This window comes from Varanus komodoensis, unplaced genomic scaffold (genome assembly GCF_004798865.1).
Source record: "Varanus komodoensis strain SLA01 unplaced genomic scaffold, ASM479886v1 scaffold76, whole genome shotgun sequence".
In the NCBI taxonomy this organism is placed as follows: domain Eukaryota; kingdom Metazoa; phylum Chordata; class Lepidosauria; order Squamata; family Varanidae; genus Varanus; species Varanus komodoensis.
The window spans coordinates 3,114,534-3,131,266 of NW_025336429.1; the positions used below are offsets into that span (position 1 = coordinate 3,114,534).

At 49.4% G+C, this 16,733-nt stretch overlaps 1 protein-coding gene across 1 annotated transcript in view; it reads right to left on the reverse strand.

Moving 5' to 3' along the window:
- Positions 1–15,344, reverse strand: part of LOC123035080 (zinc finger protein 883-like) — a 154,031-nt gene extending 138,687 nt beyond the window's left edge. The window contains exons 1-4 of the mRNA XM_044452919.1: positions 15,309–15,344; positions 10,995–11,814; positions 9,072–9,192; positions 6,242–7,320 (exon numbers count right to left, since the gene is read on the reverse strand). Coding sequence (XP_044308854.1) covers positions 6,242–7,320; positions 9,072–9,192; positions 10,995–11,729 — 1,935 coding nt within the window. The 5' untranslated portion in view covers positions 11,730–11,814; positions 15,309–15,344. The remainder of the gene's footprint in view (positions 1–6,241; positions 7,321–9,071; positions 9,193–10,994; positions 11,815–15,308) is intronic.
- Between the last annotated feature and the right edge of the window lie 1,389 nt (positions 15,345–16,733).

Below are 16,733 nucleotides of genomic sequence, written 5' to 3' on the forward strand. Positions count from 1 at the left end.
CCCGCTTGGTTTCTGTGCTGGCTGCAGAGGAGGGAAGGCCTTCCCCCCTCCCTCGTCCTGCTCCGCTGTCCCTGCAAGTAGAAATCATTGTTTTGTTTCCTCTGCCTGCTTAGGGACTAATGCAGGGGTCAGCATCCCGTGCCTCCGGAGCCTCATGTGGCTCTTTCATCCCTCTGCTGCGGCTCCCTGTCACTCAAAATATGCGTCACAATCGCTAATGTGTGACACCCGCTGGCATGCAATTTATTGAGCTTTTCAACCCCTGAAAGGCCAACCATGGATAAATCCAAGAAAAGAAAAGTTTTAGGAGAAAAGAGAACATTTAATGGTACGTGGGCAGAGTCACTGGCTTTCACTGCTGACGAGACTGGTTTACCAGTATGCTCGATATGTGGTGAGAAACTGGCAAACAACAAAAAGTCGGATGTTGCAAGACATTTCCAGAATAAACACACAGCCTTTGCTGAAAAATATCTGGACGGAGATGAGAGAGAAAAAGCCATTTCGGAACTGACGCGGAAGGTTGATCTGAGCAAAAATCATTTCAAGAAGTGGATTAAGTCTGCAAATTCAACTACACATGCTAGGTTTGTGGCCGCTCAGGAAATAGTCAGGCACGGGAAGCCGTTCACAGATGGAGATTATATAAAAGAATCTTTCACTGATTTAATAAATGCAACACACTATAGTTTTTTTCTACATAGCATAAAGCTAGAAAACGATATATGCAGTGTCATCTTCACTGTTGATGTCAAAAGGGTTTTGTGGCCCCCTGTGTTTTCTTTTCTGTGGGAAATGGGTCCAAATGGCTCTTTAAGGTTGCCAACCCCTGGACTAGTGTCTTGTATTTCCACGATTATGTACAAATTAGCAGCTTCAGGAACAAAACCAGAAATTCTTGCTTTGGGCACTCGAGTATTGCAAAAGCAGCTCAAGAGTGGGCCAGCCTCTGTTTCTCAGCCTAACTTTGGGCCAGCCACTGCTTCTCAGCTTAACCTACTTCACAGGGTCGTGGTGTGGATAAAACTGGATAGGAGGACCACAGAGGCTACCCTGGGCTCCATGCAAAAGCGAAAGAAGAAAGAGGCAGACTGGACAGACAGAATTTGTTTTCCTTGCAAGCAGGGGGAGAAACATGCATTGCTGAAATTGGCCATCTCTGTCTTTTGCAAGGTGAGAGAAATGCCGAGGCATGTCTGAATAGCCATACGCTTCCAGGTCCAGAGGGTTATAAGCAGCCAGATAGCATGAGGGTGCCTGCAGGGATTAGTAACTTGTGATTCCACACTCAGATGCAAAGAAGCAAGTTAAGACACTCCAGGTTAAATGAGCAGGAAAAGGGAAATGCAATTTTTAACACGCTCCTTTTAATTTATTGCAAGACTTTTATACTGCTTAATGTATGAAAAATGCCTACATGCTGGACCATAAAACACAACAGAAGCCTATTAAAAAGAGCTTCATAGGCCTGGAAAATGTTGCTGCTCACTTTTTCCACAACACATCTAACTTTCTACTTCGCTATCACTCTTTTTTTCTCTAAGCTAAGCCGCTCCAGATGCCGCTACATTTCCTGGCAGGGGACTTGCTCCAACCCCTTGATCATTTTAGTTTCCCTTTCCTGAACTTTCCCCAAGTCTATAATTTTTTAAGGGGCTTGGACCTGAACTGCACCCCATATTCTAAGTGTAGTTGCAGCACAGATTTGTAGAAGGGGATTTGTATAAGAAGAGCAGGATTTGGCAGTTTTATTCCCTGTTCCTTTCCTCATCCTGCCTAACACGGGGTTTGCCGTTTTCACAGCAGCTGTGCACTGGGTCGACATTTCCATTAAGCTGTCCACCAGCACCCCAAGACCCCTTTCTCAGACAATCTCTCCTAGCTCAGATTTCCCCAGTTTATTCTTGAAATTGGGAATTTTTTTTTTTTTGCCCTAAATTGCATTACTGGACACTTTGAGGCCATTCTCCCAGTTTGGAGAGATCCTTTTGGAACTCTACACGATCCCTTTTGGTTTCATTCACCCTGCAAGGGACCATTCACACAGATCAACACCCTGGCACAAAGAAATTCTCTGTCCCAGCACCCAGGGGCTCCCTTCCCGGGGGCGGGGAGGGGGTCTTCTCCACCAGGCAAACTCTCTTTCCTCATCCCCACGGACTGCAGTTTCTTTCCTGTTTCCCACTGCCCTGCCTTAGTAGAAAGAAACTGAAGGACGCCCTCGGGACGTGATGGACACAGCCCGCAGGCTTCCTGATGGTTGGTCCCGCTGTCTGGGGCTGATGGGAGCTGAAGATCAGAACATCTGCAGGGCCCTCGGATGGGGGACGGTCCCTCAGGAGAAAGAAGTGGCTGGGAATACCTGTCCCCATGCCTCCAAGGCAGGGAAGCGCCCGTATGGGGAGGGACCCTGCTGGAACCAGGGTCGAGATGGGGGGTGGAGAATGGAGGGGTGGGGAGGGGGCTCCGTCCGCCAATTCCCTGCCCCCCCCCGCCGTTCCCCCAGCCCCTTCTCTTGCTCACCCCTCCATGCACATTACCTGCCAGGGCGCCTTCCGCAGCTGCAGGGAAGCCGGCGCCCCCCGCCCCGAAAACGCCCCTCCCGCTCCCTCGCCTCCCTCTGGCGGAGAGGAGCATCTGCTGCGCGGGGCATGGCTGCCCTGCTCCCTCTAGGAAGCCGGGCTCTCTATCGGCTTAACCCTTTTGCCGGAGCGCGGCGCATCCCCGGCGCGGCAGGGGCCGGCGCTGCGCCGCGCGGGGGGCCGGAGCGCCCCGGGTTCGATCCCCGGCGCCCCCGGGGAAAGCGCTGCAGCCGCGGCTGGGGACCGGCCGGTTCCTCTCCCAGCCCGTGGACTACAGTTCCCGTCGCTCCCAACCCGAATGGCGAAGGACTGGGACGGATGGACGGACGGACAGCTTTGGGTAATTGCATTTAGCCATAGGCCATGAGAAGTGAGCAAGGTAAAACAATGCATTCAGAGATAAAAAAAAGCATAAATCAAATGTCTCAAAACATAATATAAAAGACAGAGCAGGCATAATTCAGGACGGGGGGGAGGATGGGTGTATATTGATGTTTCCTTTTTTGCCCGTGTATTTCATTGCTATACCACCCGGTGGCAATGGGCATTCACGAAAGAGGCAAGCTGCAAAGGCGAGTTCATAAACATGTGAGATGAAACTTGGAACATACGAAATGGAGATGCTGCTAAGCGCCGCAGTCACGCCTGGTAAAACCAGCCGGCTTCAAACACCCTTCCTCTGCCAGTCAGTGCTTGGGAGTAGATGGAAGCCCTTCCCTGGAGCCAGGATGATGGCAGTGTGAGCACCAGGCAGGGCTCCGTGGGGAAAGCGCTCCAGAATCAGGGGGCCACCACTGAGAAGGCCCTCCCTCTGGGAGGAAGACCTTGGGTGTTTTGCAGCGTGGCCCAAATCATCGAGCAGGAGCCAGGATGCCTATCGAATGGCATCCCATGAGGAGCCAGAACAGGACCATGCTGGCTGAGGATAGTGGGATTTGTAGTCTCATAGACTAAGACCCTTAGTTGGAAAATGTTAAGCTAGTCAATTCCTCTACCCTCTTCCATAATATAGGGATGGGCCTGTGCTCAGTAGCTTCTAATTTCCTTTACATTTCTCCTATATGTTTATGAATTACAGAGTGAGGATACCAAGGTTCCATTTGGATGCCAGGAAGTACTTCCTACATTTAGGATCCCGAGGGTATTGGATGGGCTACTATGGGAGGTGGTTGAAGCCCCATTGGTGAGGGTGTTCAAGGACAGGCTGGACATGTACATGGTAGATATGTCATGAGTGGAGCCGACTGGAGCCAGGAGTCAGACTAGATAGCACAGGAGGATCCTTCTGGCTTGCTCTGTTTCTATCTTTCTGTTTTCTATGATTGTGAGCAGCAGGAGGAGAAGGGTGTAATGGAAACACTGCCCTATGAGGAGAGGCTGAGAGAACTGGGCATGTTCAGCCGAGAAGACTGTGGGGAGGGGCATGGTATCCCTCTAGAAGTACCTCAAAGGCTGTCACAAAGAGGAAGGTCAAGATCTCTTCTTGCTGATGCCAGAGTGTAGGACACGGAATAATCAATTCAAGTTGCAACAACCTAGCTTCAGGCTGGACATCAGGAAAAGCTTCCTCACTGTCAGAGAGAGGTCATGGGTTCTCCCACAGTGGAGACATTCAAGGGGAAACTGGACAGCCACCTGAGTGGGATGGTGCGAATTGGTGTCCTGTCTGATCTGGTGGCCTTCATGGCCCCTTCCAACTCTACTCTTCTATGATTCTCTTCCAAGCAAAACCAGGTCCGTTTGCCAGAAATAGCAAGGGAACAGATCCTTTACGAATCATCCTCTTCATCTCCCAAATGGAGTCACTTCTGCAAGTTTTCCCAGAAGGGAAAGTCCGGTGGGACTTAACCCAAACGTTACACTTCTGCTCTAAGCTTTGTAAGCCTTCTTGGTTGCAGAATGTCTTGCTGGCAGGGGAACTTCACTTCCTTAACCCTAGCAACTCATAGTAAACTCCGTTGATGAGTGCGGCACCTTCCACAGCTTTGAAAGGGCACCAGCGCTTGCCAGCTCTTACCAGACACCCAACGATTTGTGCCTAGCCTCACGGGCAGTGCCAGCAGCCTGACCAGCTTTTAGGCCAGGACAGCTGGTGGCGAAAGGACAGTGCGTGAAGGGGACACCTGAAGCCAGCAGCATCGCATGTCATGCCTCGCGTGCAGTTCCCTCTCCTGAGTGAAAGGAGCGACACCTGAAGTAGGGCAGGGAGGAGAGAGCGCAATGGAAAATAAGGGGATAAAAGGGGCGAGGGCAGGGAAGCCACAATGGCGGCAGCGGAAATCTAGAGCATGCAGAAGGATAAGGAAAGTGATTCGGAAGAGATCCCGAACTGGCACATGCTCTGCTCTTGGCGGAAGCCTGGAGTCAAATTGCCGGCTGTTAAGTCTGCCTCCTTGGGAGAAAGAAAGGCTTTGCTCACTCCCCTTATTGGCTAACCCAGGGTTGGACTGAATAAGCAACTTGCTGGCTTTGTTTCCAGCAGCAAGAAGACGGGGCCTGAACAGAGTTGTGTTAGATGTAAGCTGGCACAAGGGATGGTGCCAGCTTACAGGCCATTCATCCCGGAGTTCCTGGAGGCAGTGGTTATTTCCTGGGGAGAAGAAACCTTCCGCAATGTACTGAAGCGTCCAATAAAATTCCTCCCAAAGCCCTTGGACTGCGGTCCTGCTGATGGGAGCAATGAAGGAGGTTTGACATTCCCCTTCCTCCAGACCCACTAATAGGAGCCAAAATGACATCCTCTGTGTGCAAGATGGGGGTAACGGCAGGCTTGGCAGTAGTGCTTGCTTTCCAGAAGTACAAGAAACATTTTGGGAGAAGAGGCCTGGAACAGCCCAATGAGAACGAAAAGAGCCTGATGGACACAGAATGCTGAAATTCGGGCTTTGGTCTGAATATTAGGTAAGCTGTCCTGAGCGCTTCCGCTTAGAAATGTTATAATAATAATAATAATAATAATAATAATAATAATGCTGTAATAATAAATAGACAAACTTTTACAGAGCTATTCCTGAATGCTGATTGCTGTCCTCGACAGAAGGTCAGCACCATGGAGAGCTCCTTTAACACTCAAACTGAAACCAGAGTGGATTCACCGCTCCAAGGTGAGTGCTGTTACCAATTTCAACTGGGAATGGAATGGAATAAATGACAAATGACATGTAACCTTCTGCAGCAGTCCTCACGCGTTTCTCCTCCGTATGTGTGATTTTTGAAATGTGTCTTCTGTCAAAGCCCTTTCCCACACGCCAAATCATGTATACCATTTTATTATTGTGTACACTCTATTTACATGAAATAATGAGGATAAAATTTAAACTCTTCAACCACCCTATAAAACATACAACCGAGACCACCAACAAATGGGCCAAACAAATAACTTCAGTTGGCATTTCAGAGAGAAAGAAGTGACCAGTGGAAAGAGTCTTCCTTTTCTAGCTACCTTCTGTGATTTGAGAACCTGGGAGCCTTGAGAACAAAGCCCCACCTGTTGATGTAAAGGTATGCAGGTGACATCATGACATCCTATCAGGATGCCACAAGATGTGTGTTAGTTCTTAAGATGCCACCAGACTTTTTGTGGGATTTGCTGAGAAGACTAGCAAGGCCACTCCAGTATTAAGCATTGGAGGAGGCTCATGGGGAAGTTTCCCCTCTGCATGAATTCTCTGATGTAAAGTCAGGTTTGTGCTCTGGCTGAAGCTCTTTCCACACTCTGAGCATGTGTATGGTTTCTCCCCCGTGTGGATTCTTTTGTGTCGAATAAGACTTGATTGATCACGGAAGCTTTTGCTACAGTCGGAGCATGTATAGGGCCTCTCCCCTGTGTGCATCCTTTGGTGGGCACTAAGGCTTCCCCTGTGGCTGAAGCTCTTTCCGCATTCCGAGCATTTATATGGCTTCTCTCCTGTGTGAACTCTCTGATGCTGGATAAGGCTTGGCTTGTCAGAGAAGCTTTTGCTACAGTCTGAGCATCGGTGTGGTTTCTCCCCTTTGTGGATCTTTTGGTGCCTGAGGAAGTTTGTGCTCTTGTTGAAGCTCTTCCCACACTCCAAGCATTGATATGGTTTCTCCCCTGTGTGGATTATCTGATGTGAAACAAGGTGGGCACTCTGAACAAAGCTTTTCCCACATTCCAAGCATTGGTACGGCTTTTCCCCTGTGTGGATTATCTGATGTGAAGTGAGGTGTGCGCTCCGACCAAAGCTTTTTCCACATTCCAAGCACTTATACAGCTTCTCCCCTCTTGGCACTCTGGGATGTTTGGTAAGACTTGCCTGGTTGCAAAAGCTCTCGCTTGAGTCTGAGCATGGATATCGCACATCACCTGCCTGGATAGCTTCACGTGATTGGAGGGTTGTGCTATGAGGGAAAGTCTCTCCGCACTCCATATATATATATGATCTCCCCTCTTCCTGAAGCATTTCACATTCATTAAGATTTCCACTCTTGCTGAAGCTCCGTTGAAAAATTAAGCTTTTATTTGATTCCTCTTCACTGTTAATTCCCCAATGATCGCTAAGGCACGTCTCCTTTCTCTTTTCCTTCTGGGTTTCTTGCCGGACTGAGATTACATGGAAGTCACCAATCTGAGCAGGGACATCCCGCTTATCCTCCATGTGGTTTCTCTCCTGGCTGACTGGTCCATCTCGACTCCAAATCGTCAACTCCTCATGCTCGCCTTTTTCTGGCAAAAGCGTACACGGCTCCCTCGGGCGCTCGCTTTTCCACTCATCACCTGTTAGATTTAAAGCAGAAACCCAGTAAGAACCCAAGGCAAAATACTTAGACCTGCTGCATCTTCCTACTCAGAGGCGTGCTTTAGGCACGGCTAGCACCAAGAGTAAGCATGGTCAGGCACCAGGCAAGGGCCCACACCCCAGTAAGGGCCCTTGGCAGTCGGGCCTCATCTTCCCCACTGCCGCCTGTGTGTTCTCCTGCCCCTTGTCCTGGCCCAGAGGATGGAGGTGGTGTGAAGGCACCCGAGATGCCAGGCCTCCTCACTTTCGGTCCCTCTGCACGCAAGAAAGCGGATCCATGAGGAGGAAAAGGAGGAGGCGGAAGAAGAGCCTGTGGCAATGGTGGGGGGCAGGTGGACCCACTGAAGAAGGGGGCACTGAGGGTGCTGTAGCAAGGGGGCTCAGCTCTCACTCACTGCGGACTGTTCAGATAGATTCGTCAGCTTCTGAGGAGGAAGAGGAGGAGGAGGGGTGAGGGGGGTGAGGGCTTTGACGTTTCAAGGTGCTTGATATATGTAAAGGCACTGTTGCATTCATGCCCTGCTTGCAGACTTCCCATGGGAGCATCTGATTGGCTCCCGCAGGGCCAAAACGCTGCATTAGCTCAGTCACTGGCTGGGTCTGGTATGGCTGTCCTTATAAGCAATCACTCTTTTACCCTATTGCATTGTGTTACTAAGCCAACCGTGGAAGAAATATGAGGATGATGATCTTGCTCACAGACCAATGAAATGCAGCAGACAAGTGGTAAAAGATTAATACAAGAAAACGTGAAAACACAACATGAGTCATTAAAAGACATAGGTGCTTTAATTCAATAAAATCAATAAGTGCAGTAAAAGAATCTAAGCATAATGTATTACAATCCATTAATACCCACTAAGCTCAATTTATGTAGATTTATTGCAGCAACACCAAAGCCTGAAACTTTTGCAGTGACTCTGGAGGCATGATCTGACTCAATAAATACACCAGGAGTTCTTTATCCATCCTCCCCAGGAATCCTTGTACAACGAGGGTTAAAAATGAATGCCACAAGTCCTGGCAAAGGGTGCATGGCTTGGCGAGGATCTGTGGGCCAGAAATTCACCACTTGTGCCTTTGCTGATCACAGATTCCGGTTTTTTTGCAGGGCTGGTTTTAACCAATAAAGCCTTACATGGCTTAGGCCCACGACCCCTTCTGGAGCACCTCTCCTGACCATGATCTTCCTGGACACTGCGCTCAACCTCTGGGGCCTTCCTCTAAGTGCCGACTCTGAGGCAAGTGTGGAAGCTGGCACAAGAAGGAGGGCCTTCTTGGTGGTAGCCCCCATCCAAGGAATAACCTCCTCACTGCAACCTGCCAACTTTTTGGCAGCAAGTTAAGACGGCCCTCTTTGCTGGGGTTTTTCAAGACTTGCTCAGCCACCAGGGGCAGAGGGGGACCACTGGGTGCTTTCCTGAGGCGCATTCTCTCTCTTTCCATCTCTCTCTTTTTATTTCTTGTTATTGTCTGTTTTTAGCTGTTTTAAAATTTTTGCTATTTTTGCTTCTGATTTTATGATATTTTATTGTAGATTTATCATTTGTTTTTATGGACTGTGTAAACTGCCCAGACAGCTTTGGCTGGGGGGTGGGGGTGAGTGGTAATAGAAATGAAATAATTAGATAAAGAAGAGAACACAGCTCTTGAACTCCCTGCCGAGAGAAGGCAAAGCCTAGCTTAGAGCGCCCCGAAAGTCAAACACAACAGAGATGTCTCCTCTCACCGAACAGGACGGCCTCTCCGTTGTTATTTTCCTTCTTCATCTCCACGCAAAGATGCTTCTGCCGGACGTCTGGTGGAGTCTGACCCATTTCAGACCCACTCACAGCCTCCTCCGAGGAGACCTGCAATATCGTAAAAGCGTTTCCGTCAGTGGAGAGCTACGCAGAAGGTCCTGGTTTTACTTCCTTCCCTGCTCTCAGTAGTTTGCTCTTTTATGATATTAAACAACAAAAAATATTGCTGTGGCTTAGAACTCTCTTGGGGGGAGGGAGGACAAGGAGGGCCGCCTTGGAAGGAGAAAAGGTGGGATATAAATATAACAAATAAATAAAAATTATATATAAGCCAGTCTGCACATCCATGTAACACTGATATTATAGCACCTGCACTGGCTACCAGTTGAGGCTGGTCCCAATTTGAGGTGCTTGTTTTGCCATATAAAGCCCTAAATGGATATCTGAAGGGCTTTCTACTCCCATATGTACCTACATATCTGCTAAGATCTGGGTCTGAGGCCCTTCTTGAAGAACCATCCCCCAAAGAGGTGAAGGGGATGGCAAACAGGGCCTTTTTGGTGCTTGCACCTCAACGCTGAAATAGGCTCCCCAAAGAAGCTTGCCTGCTGCCTTCATCACTAGCGTTCTGGTGCCGGGTAAAGACAGTTTAATTCTCCAGGTGTTTTGACGATTGACTTTTATTGCTATATATTGTTTTCTGTGAATTTTAAATTGTTGCTTTAAGCTGCTAAACCTGTCCATATTGTTGTTTTGTAGTATTTTATTTATTTATTTATTTATTAAACCATTTTTATGCTGCCCCATTTGCCGAAGCCTCGGGGCGGCTTACAACGTATTTATTTCTCGAGGGTTATAGGGGTTGAGGGTTATAGGGGCAGTCTATAAAATTGATTAACTGAAACTCAAGGGAACAGGAAGCATGTTGGAAACTCCAGTAAACACTTTCTCACAAAGCTGCAGAGCCTTCATCTGGCATGAGGGGAGCTCTCAACCAGCAGCCTTTTATGATTCCCCCAGGAGATGCCATGAGAGACAGTGTGGTAGAGTGGGCAGAGTGTTGGACTGGGATCCGGGAGATCCAGGTTTCTAGTCCCTGCTCAGCCACGAAGCTCACGGCATGACTTTGGGCCAGCCATTCTCTCTCAGTCTAACTCCCCTCGCAGGGGTGTTGTGAAGCTAGAATGGCGCTATTTGAGCTGCCTTGGATTTCTTCGAAGAGATAAAAAGGCTGGATATAAAGGCAATGCAATAATATTAGCGATAAAAGTGGGGGAGTCCCCCTGTTGGGAGCTGGGCCTTCCAGTGCCTACCCAGCAAAGATACGGCCAGCAAAGAAAGAGTTCCTGAGCATGCACTGAGTGGTTGGTTCATTGAACCTGAACTAGAAGCCGGTTCCAAGAACTCTCCTTTGTACTAACCCCTGCTTCACCCCTCTGTGTGCAGGCCCCCTGGCTGGCGAGCCCTTCTCTCCCGATGCCACGTTATGGGATCAGGGATCGAAATGAGCACCGCCAGCGCCGCTCCCATGCCCCCTCCGGGCACTTCTGGACCCTGCCGGCGCTCAGGATCTGCCCCGAGCGGCTCTCTCCCTCCTCCGCCATCTCTGGGTCTGCAGTCCTCATTCCCCAAGCCTCACCGTGCACGTTCGAAGAGACAGTGAAATATGTGCCAAGGACTGCGGCCTCGTTCACGGCCAACACCCCTGCCTGTGCAAGGCAGCAGCAGGGCCACGGGGCGGCCCTTTATCAGGTAAAGGTCCCCATCCCAAGAAGGCGAACCTGCAGTGCACCCCTGGACCAGCTGCACCCTCTACCAGATCTTTGATGTGGCCCCCAGGACTGTGACTGTGACTGTAACACGGGGAGCAGAATGTTGCCCACACAACCAACACCATGCAATATCTGTACCCGGTTTTCGTGCCTCTTGGCCTCCCGCTGCGTCAGAAGGAAATCTTCAGCCAGGGCCACGGCCTGGGAGCAGGTCTCTGGGCCGCATTCCCGGACCCACCTCTGGATTTCGGGGGGCAGGATGGTCAGCCACTGCTCCAGGATCAGCAGCTCCAGGATCTGCTCCTTGGAGTCCTTCTCGATTCTTAGCCACCCACGGCAAAGCTCCCGCAGCCGGCTGTAAGCCCCCCGCGGCCCCTCGGCCTCCTCGTAGCGGAACCGCCGGAAGCGCTGGCGCTGCGCCTCCCTCCTCAGGGCATCCCCTCGCAAGATGGCCGCCTTCACGCTCCCGTAATCCTCTCTGTCTTTGGCCTCCAGGCTGAGAAAGGCCTGCTCGGCCTCCCCTCGCAGGGCCGGCAAGAGGCGACCTACCCACTCTTCCTTGGGCCACCGGCAAGCCTCGGCCACTTGCTCGAAGGAGGCCAGGAAGGCCTTCGGATCTTCCCACGGCTCCTCGGGCAGCCCAGGACTCACCCAGCCCGAGTGAGGGGCCTCCACCGTCTTCAAGAATTCCTGCCATTGGGTCTCCCACTGCTGGAGGGAACCCTCATCCGGTTCCTGCTTAACCTCTTCCCCTGGTCGCATTTGTAGGAATTCCCCGACAGTCTCGACCTGAGGGACAGGAGGGTCTTTCCTTGCACCCTGTGATGGCTGCCCTTGTGTGTGGTTTCCAGGGTCGTGCTCTGCTTTCTTCATCCCTTGAGCAGCCTCGGAACAAGAGCGTTGTGCAGCCAAAAGTTCTAGAATTGATGGCCGTGATCTAAGCTGCCCTGATGAATTTCTGCCAGGGGAACAGAGAGAGAAGTGAGAGAAAAAGCTTGTGTCCACATCATAGAAACTTTGTTTCAGTCTTTGATTCCAGAAAATGTTTCTAGAAAAGCCTTCTGGAAATGTGCTCTAGAAAAGTGCTTCAGCTGCTCCTCGAAGGACTCTGCTTCCTGATCACATTTATTTCATTACATTTCACAACTGCCCAATAGCAAAAGCTCTCTGAGGAGTTTACGAAGCCCAAAAGGCAATGTAATAATTTCACAAACCATTTTACATGTAAAAGCAGAAAATAATTTTATGCCACCAACCATCGAAATCCCAGAACTACTTAAAAAACAGATTATATGTGTCCAATGTGTGGAAGCCACATAAAGTCTTGACAGGGCGCTGGAAAGCAACAAGATTGGTGCCGGGCAGATCTCACAGAGAAGGGCGCTTCATAATCAGGGCCCGTCACTAAAAAGGCTTTCTTCCTGCTGCCATCTTTTAAACCTTTCTGAGAGAGGCCCTTAGAGGAAGACCTTTTTCCACTATGCCATACCCTCATAAAGGTAAAGGTAGAGGTTTCCACTTGACGTTAAGTCCAGCCATGCCCGACTCTAGGGGGCGGTGCTCATCTCCATTTCTTGGCCGAGGGAGCCAGCGTTTGTCTGAAGACAGTCTCCATGGTCATGTGGCCGGCATGACTGAACACCGCAGTGTGTGGAACGCTGTTACCTGCCCACCAAAGTGGTACCTTTTTATCTACCTGCCTTTGCATGCTTTCCAACTGCAAGGTTGGCAGGAGCCGGGACGGAGCAACGGGAACTCACCCCGTTGTGCAGATTCGAACCAGCGACCTTTCAATCAACCAGCCCAGCAGCACAGCGGTTTAACCCACTGCGCCACCTGCAGTCCCTCAGACCCTGACACTAATTTGATAACATGAAATCCAGAATTGGAAACAGTGATCCAATGATGGCCTTACTAGCACAGAATAAATTGGAACGATTACTTTTCATGACCTGGACACTATGCCAGAGAGGTGCATGTGATATTTGCATTTAAAATGTGTATTTAAGAGGGGGATAGACTAGGAATTTAAAACTAAATACTGGGTCCTCCTCTCCAGCTATCCCAGGAACTCCTTTCTGCAGACACACAGCTGCTTTCTCTCTCATCCACATTATTAGAAATATTCCAGTGTTTATGATTTGGTTCATACACCGCCTTTCCACCAAATAACTGGTGTTCAAGGTGGCCAACAACAGTAAGAACCAACATTTAAAATAACCTAGTTACAACAAGAAACACAAACCCACATTCATTAAAAACACCAGAGGAAAACCCACAATGACAAAAGAAATAGAAACGCACTTCCAATCCAATACGCCGAAGGTGCGCCTGAATCAACCTGTCTTTGCTTGCCAATAGAGAATAACCCAACTGAGCCTCATTTAGCAGGGAAATCCCCAACCAGGGAGCCACCACAGAGAAGGCCGTGTCACATCCCCACAAAATGTGCCCTCCATGGGGGTGGGACAGAGAAAAGGGCCTCCCCCGAAGAACTTATAGCCTGGCAGGCACATATGGGAGAGGGTGGTCTTCCGGGTAGCTTGGTCCCAAGCCATGTACAGATTTATGGATCACAACCAGCAATTTCAGTTGTGCCCAGAAACAATGATGTCATTATAGCAAGTAACACAGTCAACCAACCGGCCGCAGCATTTTAGACCCCTGAAGTTTCTGAGCCGTTTTCAAAGGCAGTCCAGCGTGTGTGCATGGGATCATTTATCCCTCCCTCTTTCTTACACCCTCAGCTCCTCATCCCCTTATAGGGTGCCTGAGAAGAGATAGGTTCATCTTGCTGGAGGTCTGAAGGGGTCACTTGCAGGGCAGAAGGCTGCATGGGTCACCATGAGTCAAGACATTACTCCATAGCATTTAACAAGAATATACAGGGCCACAGAGCTATAGGGTTCCTCCCTTCTCTTAGCAAGTTCTATAAGAATTACCCCCATATCCTTGATCTTCAGGTGCAGAATGGAAATGGAGAACCAAAAGGACAGAAAAGAAAATTATGCTTTCCGGATGCCCAGAGAGCAGAATGCTAATAGGGTGGCTTTTATACAACTCTAATAAACAAACACATAAATAAATAAAGCCAAAGCCAGAAAGGGAAGCAAAGGTTGACCACCATGCCGTAGAAACACACTTAGTATTCAGACCAAAAAAGGGCTGGGTTGAATGGGGGCTGTTGCTGAATTATGGTGTGTTATTGTGACACAGGTTATTGTGTTGTCTGAATCTAGCTGCATGTACACGCCGTGGCTTGTTGACCATGAACAACCCATGAAGAGAGCCTGTGGTTTTGTTGTCAATGGTGAGTTGTTCCTCTCTGCTCAGTGACACCCTGGGCTCAGTTGTCTGAAGAGTTTTCAGGCACAATCCTGAGCAAGTTAAGGCAGAGGTCCTACTGTGTGGCTGCCTGGCTGGGGGATGCTGGGAGTTGTAGAGCTTCTTTCTCTCAAGACATGCATAGGGTTGGGCCCTTAAGAGTCAGATGGGGCTTTGACAACTGAAAGACAGGGTGGTATAGTGGTTAGAGCAGGCTCCCCCAATCTTGTGCCTTCCAGACACATTTGGACTGCAACACCCAGAATTCCCAATCAATGGCACCCCTGGATGGGGATTCTGGGAGTTGTGGTCCAAATGCCTCTGAAGGCCAGCAGGTTGGAGGAGGCTGGGTTAGAGTATTGGACTGGGACTTGGGAGATCTGAGTTCTAATCCCCACTCAGCCATGAAACTCACTTGGTAATTTTGGATCAGTCTTTAACTTTCAGCCCAACCTACCTTGCAAGGTTGTTGTGTAAATAAAATGGAGAGGATGAAGGCTATGTAAGTTGCCTTGGGTTTCTTGAAATAGGAAAAAAAGGGGAATATATATGGAAGGAGAAGGAGATGAACAGTGTCCGACTCGCTGCATTTTTCTACATTGCTGAGACTTTCCTTTCAGTGCAAGCAATTCTTAAACGTTGTTCTGTTAAATAATCACAAAGGCACAGGGGCTCCACTCAAGCAACCTCCCTCCGCTTGCAGAATTCCCTGCAAATCTCAGAAAAGCCTCCACGATCCCCTTCAAATGCTGCGGGATGTCCCGTCAGCCCCCATTCAGTATGGCCGATGGTCAGAGACAATGGGAATTGTAGTACAAAAATCTGAGCGATGCAGACTGGGGAAAATGGGCTTAGCAAGTGCTGCCTGGGCTCTCTCTCTATTTCCCATATATTTGCAACTGATTAAGGAAACGATCCTAGGGATGCCAAAGGTCCCACAACTCTTGGACTTTTTTCTCGTCTAAATGCGCAGAGACCGCGCCTTCTGGGAACAAACTTTCGACCCTTTTCACCTCTGGCCCAGGCGGGCTGTTTCTCTGCCTCGCCAGACCCTTTCCTTTCTTCTGATCGCCTTGCCAAAGGGAAAATTTCCCAGGGCTTCCCCGCTTCTCCAGCCTTCAAACTCACCCAGGTCTCTCCAGCGTCTTCCTCAGTACGGATCAGAGAACCGCAGCTTGGACAATCTTCTCCCACGTTCCCCAGTTTCCGAGGCTTTTCTTTATCTCTTTTTAAGATTCTTTTTTTTTTTAAACCAGCTTCCGGGGGAGGAGCCAGGCAAGGAAGAGGATCCCGGAGTTCACATCCTGGTCCTCTTTGTTAGAAATAAATAAATAACCCCCCTCCCCCGCCGCTCCGGCTCCTGTCTAGGAATCCGTGCAGGGCAAGCGCCTTTGGGGTGACTGCAGAGCGCGACTTGCTCGCAAGTAGGTGCGCACCGGGTTGCAGCCTCAGATTTGTGGGTGCGGCTGGGATCGCCTTGTTCGGGTCGCGGGGGAGACGGAGAAATAGCTTCCTAAGTTTCTAGTCCTTTGAGGGAAGCGCCGTGCGGTTGCATGCGTGGGTCCGAGTTGGATTCTGGCCTCTCCAGCTGGGGCTAGGAAGGCATCCGACCTGTGGGTGCCCGTTGGCGTTGACTCAAGATGGCCCGTTGCTCTGGCTAAGACAATGTCTGATGATTCGATATAATTTAGCTCTTGATTCAGCACCATGAGGACTAGCATCTCTGTTTTCAGGTGACAGGCAATAAATCAGTGGGAGAGCCCTGCTTTGCAGGTTTCCCGGCTCAATCTCTGCTTCTCAAGTCGAGATAAGAAAGAATCCAGCCTAAAACCCTGAAAAACAGTTGGTTAGTATTGACAAAATTGGACTGGTCTGGTCAATTTGGGGTGTTTTTTTATTTAATGTATCCCTCTAGTCAGAGGGGTGTAGTGGTTAGAGCACTTACTGGGTCTCGGGAGATCTGGATTCTTGTCCCTGCTTGACTATGAAGCTCACAGGGTGACTTTGGTTCAGTCACTCCCAGTCAGCCTGACTACCTTGCAAGGCTGTTCTTGTGAGGATAAAATTTATTTATTTATTTATTAATTTATTAAAACATTTATATGCCGCCCCATTCGCCGAAGCCTCGGGGCGGCTTACAACATAATAAAAAATTACAATAGTAACAATATAAAATATAAAATAACAATATAAAATAAATAACAATATAAAAGAAGTCGCCCTGGCCAGATAAATAAGCAAATACTGTTAACAATTAAAACAACGCTTAAATAAAAAGGTCTTCGCCTGGCGCCGAAAAGCAAATAACGACGGTGCCAGGCAGACCTCTCTGGGGAGCGCATTCCATAGATTGGGCGCCATCGCAGAGAAGGCCCTCCTCTGAGTACCCACCCTCCTGATTTCTTTCACGGAGGGTTCCCGGAGAAGGGCCTCTCCCGCAGATCTCAAGGGGCGGGTGGGCATATATGGATGTAAGCGCTCCTTCAGGTAGCCAGGACCCAAGCCGTTTAAAATGAAACTAAGTAAGCTAACAAGGGGAAAAAAGGTGGGATA